Raw genomic sequence first — 10,684 nt, forward strand, 5'->3', positions numbered from 1 at the left:
TGTTTTGTGTTCGTCCTTTCTTTTGAGTCTGTTTCTGTCTTGGAGCCAGTTACACCAGAAGATCTGAATGAAGTAGCAGTGGTTTTCATACTTCATGCTTGTTTCTACTTTGAGCCTGTTGTGCCAGAAGTTCTGAATGAGATGGCAGTATTTGACTAAAAACTGTGTCTTTTCTATGCTTTGAAAACATTATATTGACCTGAGTTTTTCAAAACTTTTTGAACATGGAAAAAGCTACCAAGGTCCCTGTGTGGGCTAAGTTCTTCAATGTCCCATTTGAATACTGGGATAGTGATGGATTAAGTCGAATAGCTAGTGCTGTAGGTGTCCCTCTGTTTATGGACCAACTCACGGAACAGGGTAGTAGGGTGTCCTTTGCTAGGGTGTGTGTTGAGGTAGAAGCAGCATCTACCTTACCGGCTATGTTTAAGGTGGATTGTGAAGGTATAGAAGCCACAGTCAAAGTTGAATACCAAGGTTTACCTCGAAAATGTGATCACTGCATAGCCTTTGGGCACGATACAGCCAGATGTGTGAAAACTCAGGTTGCGGCTCTAATCAACATCCAAAAGGAAGTTCAAAATCACCCTGATCCTGGCTGGGAACTGTTACGGCCAAGGGTAAGAGGAAAGTTGGTATTCCAGAAACGACTACTGAGACAGTAAACAATGAGGAGCCTATTGAGGAAGGCTTGCCACAAACTGGGGAAGAACAGTGTCACCCAGAAATGCAAGTTCAGGTGGAGACTGCAGTGGAACTAGCTGATCAAACTCACAGAGAGGTGCTAAACTCAACAGAGGTGGAGTCAAAGGATGAGAATATGGAGGATCTGGTGGCCCTTCAGAAGGAACTGGTAAAAATCACAAGCCTAGTCCTCCCTCACGAGACAGAACTGTTGGCTAAAGTGGAAAATCTTGTGGAATCCACTCCTGGCAAATTTCATACTGGCAAGCAAGCCCAAGCAGGCTCAAGTGCAAAAGGTAAATCCTCTAGCAAGGGTAATAAAAGCCAGAGGAAGAAACGCAGGTAATTCCAGTTTTACTGGTTTGTGGATTTGTGAATTTTTGTTATTTCCAATGTCTTTAAAAGTTGCATCTTGGAATGTTAGAGGATTTAATAATCCTCATAGACATAAAGAAGTTAGAAAATTCTTGTTGAATGAAGATATTAAAATTTTGGGCATTTTGGAAACTAAAATAAAAGCTTTGAATGAACAACAGATTTTTTCTTCTGGTGTCAACAACTGGCCCTTTTTGACAAACTCACAACCTTCTAAAACTGGGCGGATCTGTGTCTGTTGGGACTCAGCTTTTTGTAAAATTCAAAAGCTACATGAATCTGATCAGTATATTTTTTGTGAAGTGCATGATTTAACCACGGATTATACGTTCAGAGTCTGTTTTGTTTATGCTGAGAATAAACATGAAGTTAGGAAAGATTTTTTTGAGTCCATGGTCAATATTTCCCAAGCTCAGTCCAATATTCCTCTTGTAATTTTAGGAGATTTTAATGCTATTAGATTTCCTTATGAAAAATCTGGAGGCTCTACTGGTTGGTCTAAGGATAAAGAGGAGTTCAATTCTCGTATCTTACAAGCCGAGCTAGTTGACCTCTCCTATGGAGGCTGCCAATTCACTTGGGCCAATAAGAGAACAAGCGGGGATTACATTGCATCTAAGATTGACAGAGTGCTGGTAAATGAGGCTTGGCTTGATGCATTCCCTGCCTCTTTTGCTACCTTTTTGCCCTCTGGCATATCTGATCATTCGCCTGCAGTGGTTCATATATCTGATAAGGTGACTTCCTTCAAGAAACCTTTCAAATATTTTGACTTCTGGGCTGACCATGAGGACTTTTCCTCTGTGGTTTCTACAATTTGGAACCAATACATTCAAGGTGTCCCTATGTTTAGAGTGTGTCAAAAGCTGAAAAATCTGAAACCAGCTCTTAAGGCTCTGAATAAGAAAGACTTTAGTGACATTACTACTAGAGTCTACACTTCTAGGTCTGAGCTCCTCTCTGCTCAGTGTAAGCTGGATAAGGATCCTAGCAATACGTCCTTGCAACATCTTGAGAGAACCTTTTACAAAAAGTATGTTGATCTTCTGGTTGTTGAGGAGAGTCTGGCTCATCAAAAATCTAGAGTCCAGTGGCTTAGTCAGGGTGATAACAATAGCAGGTTTTTTTTCAAAACCATTAAGGGTAACATCAATAGGGGTAAGATCTTAAGTTTGGAGATGACGGATGGCAAAAAATCTTCAGATCCTAAGGACATTCATAATGCTTTCATAGATTTCTTCTCTGGCTTATTTGGTACCCCTATTGATGACCATTACAATGGGTTTGATAGAGTCCAGTCTCTTGTTAAGTCTAAAATATCTTCTGATCAATCGCTTCTGCTTGCTAGCCCTGTGACTGATAAAGAGATCAAGGACACTTTTTGGTCTCTTAAAGCTAATAAGGCCCCTGGCCCTGATGGCTTTTCTGCTGGCTTTTTCAAAAGTTCTTGGAATATTGTGGGGAGAGAGGTCACCCGCTGTTAGAACCTTCTTTGAGTCCGGAAGACTTCTATCCGAAGTTAATAGTACCATTATTGCTCTCATTCCTAAGGTCCCCAATCCTGTTAAAGTGGGTGACTTCAGACCCATCTCTTGCTGCAACACTATCTACAAATGCATTGCCAAGATCATTGCAAACAGGATTAAAACTGTTCTCCCTGATCTTGTTGATCCTGTTCAGTCAGCATTTGTTCAAGGTAGGAGAATATTTGACAATATTTTCCTATCTCAGGAGCTTATGAGAGGGTACCATAGGAAGTCCCCTACCCCGAAGTGTGCCATGAAAGTGGATATCATGAAAGCTTATGACAGTGTGAGATGGGAATTTATTATCGATATTCTTAAGGCTATGGCCTTTCCACCTGTCATGGTTTCTTGGATCCAGGCCTGCATCTCTAGTCCATCCTTTTCTATTTGCATTAATGGTAGTCTTCATGGCTACTTCAAAGGGGCTAGAGGTCTGCGTCAAGGAGACCCTCTATCCCCTTACTTATTTGTTCTAGCTATGGAAATTCTTGCTAAAATCTTGGCTGAGAAGTCTAGGCATCCTTTGTTCAAGTTCCATTGGAGGTGTGAGAAGACTAAGATTATAAATCTCTGTTTTGCTGATGATCTCATGATTTTTAGCAAAGGTGATGTGCATACTGTTAAGCTTATTATGGAAGGCCTTGAGGAATTTTCTAACCTCTCGGGCCTTATCCCTAATCCCAGTAAGAGTAATATCTACTTTTCTGGTTGTGAGATGGGGTTGCGTACCTCTATTCTTGGTATTGCTAAATTCAAAGAGGGCACACTTCCGGTTAAATATCTTGGTGTCCCTCTTATCACAACCAAATTGAGGGCTACGGATTGTGCTCCTCTCATTGATAGGATCACCAAAAGAGTTAAGAATTGGACTAACAGAGTTTTGTCCTACGCGGGGAGGAGCCAGCTTATCCAGTCCATCCTTTTTTCCATGCAAGTTTACTGGTCTTCCCTGTTTATTCTCCCTAAGAAGGTCATTAAGGAGATTGAAAGCATTCTTAGAGCTTTCCTCTGGTCTGGCAGTGAGCTCAAAACTCACAGTGCCAAGATTGCTTGGGATTCTGTGTGTGCTCCTAAAAGTGAGGGGGGTCTTGGGTTCAAATCTCTTGATATCTGGAATAGAGCTGCTATAGCTAAACATGTTTGGTTCCTTTTTTCTGGTGGTGAGAAGTCTATGTGGTGCCAGTGGGTTAAATCTTATTTACTCAAGGGTAGAAGCTTCTGGAAGGTCAAAATTCCCCCTGACCCTTCCTGGGTTTGGAGGAAAATATTGTCTCTTAGGGACTGGATATCTCCTCTAATTAATCACCAAGTTGGTTGTGGAGACTCTATATTCCTTTGGTATGACAATTGGCACCCTCTTGGCCCTCTTTGGAATAAGTTTGGTGACAGGATTATGTATGATTCGTGCCTCAACAGTGAGACCAAAGTCAGTCAAATCATTAATGGTCATTCCTGGAAGTGGCCTTTTCCTAACTCTTGGGAAATTCAGGAGTTGATTTCATCCACTCCTGAATGCTGCAAACCTAACCCTTCCAAGTGTGACCAGGTTATCTGGAGTCTTACCTCTGATGGTCAGTTTTCCATCTACTCAGCTTGGAATCACTGGAGACGTAGCTTTGGTAGAGTGGTTTGGCATAAACTCCTTTGGGGCCCTAATAGGATCCCGAAAGTCAGTTTCATTGTCTGGGTTGCTATCCATAACAGGTTGTACACTGGTGATAGACTAATGTTGTTTGCTTTAGCTCCTCATTCACAGTGCCCTTACTGCCTCGACCCTGGAGAGAGTCATTCTCATCTCTTTTTTAAGTGCAAATTTGCCAATAGAGTCTGGGGTGCTATTGAAGGCAAATGTAACATTAAATGGCCTGATTTGGATTGGCCGGATATTGTTACATATGCTACGAAGGAGACCAAGGGTAACTCTCTTAGAGCTAATATTCTTAGCAATGCTTTCCTGTGTTCTATTTACCACATCTGGATTGAGAGAAATAATCGTGTTTTTAACAAAGAATTTAAACCTGAAGAGGTGATAATCAAATCTATAATCCAGATGGTGAGAAGTAGAATGTTGTCCATTAAGAACTTGCCTAGTTCTGCTACTGACAGCTGGTTTCTTGGCCAATGGAACCTACCAATAACAATATTGAAGCCCCATATTATCAGATATGGGAGGGCTGCTGAGTGATGTGAGTTCCATATATGTGGGTTGAGTGTTGGTGAGCAACATTGTGTGTTTGCGTAATGGTTTGTTTTGTGCAGGATCTGGTCAGAATTCTCTGTGGATGCATCTGTGTACTTGAGGGTTGAGTGATGAGAGGAATCAAAATTTCACTTCATATGAGGGTTGAGTGTAATAAGCCACCATATTTACTAATGTTAATATATATTATATATCTTTATTTGCAGGGTAAGGAAGCTCAAGTCGAGTGGTGTGAGCCCCTAAATTGTGGGCCGAGTGATGTGAGATTCTATAATGAGGGCACTGTTGTTGTTTCAATTTCTAGTAGATTGTATCTTATCTGCTGGAGGTACTTACTTATGGCTGTTCTTACAGGGTCTATTATAATGTATGAGCAGGCCTTGGGTTGTATGGGTCGAAAGAGGTGGCCAGGTTTCGGGGACTGCATACCTGCTGTTTCGGAAACTCTTGGCATTTCTGGTTTCATCAAAATGACTAAGTCCTGTTGGAATTGCATGGAGAGGATGACTTCTACTTCTCCTATTGAATGCTGGCTTATTGATACTCAGTTGTTTGGCAGATTGCACGCCAAAGGTTACTGTGCTGGGATGATGGCTGCTTGTAGCGCCTTGGTGGTCACTTGTTTTTTCTTAATCTTTATTTCTGTATTGAACTTCTGTTTTTGGATACTAGACGGTTTTGATGTGATGATTTTTTTGGCTTACCCGTGCGGGTTGTGCCGGGTTTTAGTTCAGTGGTTGTTTTGTTTGTGTTGTCAGATGACAGGTTCTTTATTTTCAGCTTTGGGTTATCGTTTGGATGTGTTCATGGGCCTCATTCGTCAGAATGCGGCTTATGCACATATCCCTGGGGGGTTTATTCTTCTATGTATTGCTTTTCTTATCCTTAATTTTGGCAGCCGGTTTTGATCCTTGCTAGTTGACTGGTTTTTTGTTTTTGTTTTTTTGTTTGTTCTCTCATCAGATGTATAGTTTGTTAGGTCCTGGGGTATGCCCCTTGTAGCTGTGTAGTTCTCTGTCTTTTTTATTTTATGTCTTATTCACCCAAAAAAAAAAAAAAACTTTTTGAACATTGTGATGAAAACGAAGAGGAAAGAATTCCTCGGGTTTTGCAAAATTTGATCATATGAGAGAAAGAGAGGTGTGCTAAGCCCTTAATGAATGAGATCATGCTTATTAGTGTGAGTACTAAGAAGGATCCTAGCGTGATCTAAATTAGTTCTACATCGTCTTCCTCGCAAGCGATTAGTCACTTTCTTAAAAGATTTCAAAAAAATTTTTTTGCGCTGTCTTGGGAAGGCCTATGTGGAATCGCTTTTGAGATTGTGCAGCTTAGGATCGCTCTCAGCCTCGAGACTCGACCCCTTGCTTTCAAACCTTGATCTCGGACTCAGAAAGTTCAAAGGTCAACCATAATGTGAGGCATGCGTGGCCAGATTTGAAGCAACCCACGAACTAGGGGCAAGTAAAGATCAAGAAGATCAGATCTCATGAAAAGAAGCTTGTGAAGCTAGATCAGGAACACCCTTCGAACTAGGGGCAAAAGATGTCAGATTGTGCTCGACAAGCCGAAGTGGGATCATTCTACAAATCAACGAAGATCGGCAAGAATGCCAAATCCTAGAAGGGAAGAAAGAAAAAAGTTTGTTGCTGAAGGATAACCGAGTTCTTATCCACAACACTAGGGGCAAATTCAGCCCCCCATTGGATGGACTCCAGCATCGTCAGCGAACAGTAGCCATTCGCCTGGATTCAGATGACTTCAGGATCTCAAAACCATTTGACATGGACAAAGCTACACTTTTACCCTTGAGAGGCTCGCTAGGCCGAAAACCCAGAAAGGCGACCCAGGCAAAAGTCAGAGCAAGAAAAAGAACAAAAAAAAACATACAAAGAATGAAAAAAAGGAAAAATGAAGAAAATGAAAGGAAAAGATGACAAAAAAAAAAAGAAGAAAAGAAAAGAAGAACATAGCTTGCAAGGTTGAAAACCCGGAAGGGCGGCCTTAGCAAAAGTTAGAGCGCAAAAGGAAAGGTTAATACCCGAGTGTACCTTACCCGAACTACGTAAGGCTTGATTCCCATGTTTGGGATACGTAGGCAACTTCATCCTGAAGTCTAGCCACAAACACTTCCAAATTGATTATGTCCATGTAATGGTTTTGATCATCTTTGCCTTATCTGTATCCAAGAGTTTGGTTGTGTTCGTCACTCTGAGGACTGACTACAATGCACTGTGATGCCATTCAAACAAGGGGTAACTTTTCGTTGCCATTCAATGCGCTGCGGTGCCATTCAAACAAGGGGAAACTTTCCGTTGCCATGCAGTGTCCTTCAGACAAGGGGCAGTTTTCCTTCCGATCTAAGGTTGTGCATCTCAAGAGTAAGTTCTGTGCTCGTTGAACAGTAGGTGTTTGCCAAAATGGTTTTTGAGAATTTTTACTGAGGTTGACTGATTCTCTTGAAAATTATCCCATTTTTCCAAAACTTGACCATTTCTTGGACCCAAAAAAGGAAAATTTTCAGTGCTCATAGCCTAACTTGCATGATTTCAAATCAAAAAATTGAACAAGCATGTTAATCTGACCCTCATTTTGGTCAAAATTGTTTTAGTAGAATGCCAAAAATAAGAAATGGTCAAAATGATGAACTAGGGGCACAGTTGAGTCAAGTGTTCTGTCTTTTCCCCTTTATCAATGCACTTGCAAGAAAGGGCACTCTACTTGCCGGAAAGGGTGTGGTATTCGCCAGAAAAGGGCACCAGTGAAGCTGACCGCAAAAGGGCAAAAAGCTCTCACATCCTTCATGCAACGAGGTATCAGGCCAAGTATGAAGCACGAATTGGAATAGATCAAGATATTACACTTCCTCATCTGAACAGATCTGATCACGTCCAAACTCCCCAGCAAAGTATCATCAACCGATGTTAGCTGCAAACTTGCTACACACCCCATCTTAGTGCAACCCCTCTGTGGGAGGAACTCATTGGCTGTGAACGGAAAAAACAGAATCTAGCAGAATGCTAGGAGCAAGAGCCTGCAATTTCTTGTTTATCCATCAACCACCCAGGAGAGGGATAAAAAATGAGAGATTGAAGAATAGAGAGATGTGCGCTGAGGGAAAAAGTGAGGAAAAGGGCTTTTTCAGAAAAACAGAGCTTGAGGGCCGAGTAATGTGAGGATCACAAATGAGAAAGGGTGGGAAACAATACCCGGAGAAACAGGCTCCCCGTGCACGTCTGAGTGTCGTGTCTTTTGTTTTGTCTTGATTCTTATTTTGAGTCGTTTCGAGTGTTTCTTGATGTGTTTAGGTTGTTTGCCTCTTGTTTTTCTTTGTTGAGTCATTATGCGCTGTGTTCAATTGTAGGCCCAATACCTGGTTGAGAACTCATTTCCTAATTTCAAAAAAATCACTTTTTGCTCAGAGTGCCGTGCCGTTCTCCACATTTGGGCAAAACAAGATTTTGTTCTTTCAAAAACCGCAGGGTTCAACCCAGGTCTTATGAGAACAGTAGAATCAGGACCTACCTGAAGCTATATGGGTTCCAGACTGCAAAGCAAAAGAAAAGAAGGAAAATCAGAGTATCTTAGTGTGTTTCGACTTCGGTACATGCCGTGATTGTATTCTGGATGTACCTCTTCAGGCCTTGTCAGTGCTCCGAAGTATGAGTGTATCTCAACCCGAAGCTTAAGCCTGCTTCAAGTCAAAATGGCAATTAAAGCAAAAACAGATGTTATCTCTCGCCAATAAAAACAGGGTGTACCCTTTTCAAGCAGAGTGTGTTACAAACCCCTCCGAGAGGTAAATAGGAGGTTGCGTTTGGATTTGGTCTCGTTAAGGCTTGTATTTCCTTATTCAGAATTTTGTTTCAATCATGCTTTTGAAGTTGCACATTCGTCACATTGTTATGCACACCATTTCTCACATTATTACGCACACCATTCGTTGCATTGTTATGCACATCTATCTAGCATTGTTATGCTCGTTACTTGCATTATTATGCACATCTATCTTTCATTGTTATGCACCCTTCCACCCACATTGTTATGCACCTTACTTGCATAGAACATGCATTTTATCGCACTGTCTTGTGCACTTACACTTTGTATCTCATTCGCACTGTCTTGTGCACTCGCGTTGTCTAAACGCATCACGCTGTCTAGAGCATCGCACTATCTTGTGCATTTGCACTGTCTTGTGCACTTGCGTTGTCTAACACATCGCGCTGTCTAGCGCATCACACTGTTTTGTGCAATTTATCACTCATGCTCTCTTGCGCACCTCCATCGCACTATCTTGTGCACTCGCGTTGTCTAACGCATCGCGCTGTCCAGCGCATCGCACTATCTTGGGCATTCGCACTGTCTTGTGCACTTGCGTTGTCTAACGCATCGCGCTGTCTAGTACATCGCACTGTTTTGTGCAATTTATCACTCGCACTCTCTAGCGCACCTCCATCGTATTTTTTTGTGCAGCTCATTGCATTTTGCATGCATTTCATTTCGCGCTATTTTGCGCATCGCGCTATCTTGCGCACCTCAATCGCACTATTTTGTGCATTGCATTTCAATCGTGTTGTTTTACGCATCGCAATGTTTTGTGCATTGCATTTTATCGCGCTGTCTTACGCACCTTACCTGCACTTGTTAGTGCATTGCATTATTCGCACTGTCTTGTGCACCCTCTGGTCTAGGAGACCTTAAATCCTCTGGTCTAGGAGACCTTAAATCATGCATCTTCATTCGCACTGTCTTGTGCATTCTCCGGTCTAGGAGACCTTAAATCCTCTAAAGGTGCAATTGCTTTGGTGTTTGTCCTGCCCGAACGACTCCCAGTGGTCTGGTATAGCAAGCTGCCTGTGTTTGCGGTGAGTTCCTAGGGGACCAACGGAGACGGTGGAAACTAGAGTTCGAATGGCTTACACCTAGAACGCAAAGGTTTGGGATTTCCGAGACTAAAGTCTGGTTTAAATACCCAGGGGTATATCCTCATCTTGAAATCTGTATGGTAGCCCTATAGATTGAGATAGCATGTATATGCGCCTCAATTCTAGATACCGAATCAACCTAGTCTGTCACCCTGTTGGAGAATAAGGAAAGCTGCTACCATAGCCAAAGAGAAAAGTAGTACCTGTGGTTCAACCAAGAAGAAGCAAAAGATCCCCAATAGCATGAGGTAGGTCATTGCCAATTGCCCCTGTAAGGTATCTTCGCTTCCTAACTACTACATCATCTAGTATGTATATTACATTATACATGGCATACATTACATGCATTCATTGCATACAGAATATATATTGCATTGTAGTGCACTTCCACCTGCATTGTCATGCACTCTTCACTTGCGTCGACACGCATGTTTCGCTTCCACCTGCATTGTCATGCATTCTTCACTTGCGTTGACACGCATGTTTCGCCTCCACTTGCATTGTACATTGCATTGTAGTTTGCATGCATTTACTGCATTATCCATCTATGACTTGCGCATTTCCATGTTGAGCTTGGTCTGGTATGTGCCCATACTTTTCACGTTGAAACATGGTTATGATATTATGTGTACGCACCTAGTGTTGAGGGTGACGGCACGGTTTTCGTGTTAAACGTGTTTTGTTTTTGTCCATGCCTTTCCTAGGCAAAATTTGGTTTGGCCGCGCACCTTGTCCACTGCATCCATTGCATTTTAGCTAGTATGTATATTCCATTGTACATAGCACATATTGCATGCATTCACTGCATCACCTCCATCAATCACTTGCACCTTTCCATGTTGAGCTTGGTCTAGTATGTGCCCGTACTTTTCATGTTGAAGCACGGTTATGATATTATGTGTACCCACCTAGCGTTGAGGGTGACGGCACCATTTCCGTGTTAAACGTGGTTTGTTTGTGTCCATGTCTTTCCT

The 10,684-nt window shown here is 42.1% G+C and overlaps 1 protein-coding gene across 1 annotated transcript; it reads left to right on the plus strand.

The window, feature by feature from the left end:
• Positions 1 to 224: 224 nt before the first annotated feature.
• LOC145813082 (uncharacterized) lies at positions 225 to 665 on the plus strand. Its single transcript, XM_082908346.1, has one exon. The coding sequence runs from the start codon at positions 225 to 227 to the stop codon at positions 663 to 665; it is 441 nt and encodes a 146-aa protein (XP_082764472.1).
• The last annotated feature ends 10,019 nt before the right edge of the window (positions 666 to 10,684 follow it).

This window comes from Camellia sinensis, chromosome 15 (genome assembly GCF_055761805.1).
Source record: "Camellia sinensis isolate YWXY chromosome 15, ASM5576180v1, whole genome shotgun sequence".
Classification (NCBI taxonomy): domain Eukaryota; kingdom Viridiplantae; phylum Streptophyta; class Magnoliopsida; order Ericales; family Theaceae; genus Camellia; species Camellia sinensis.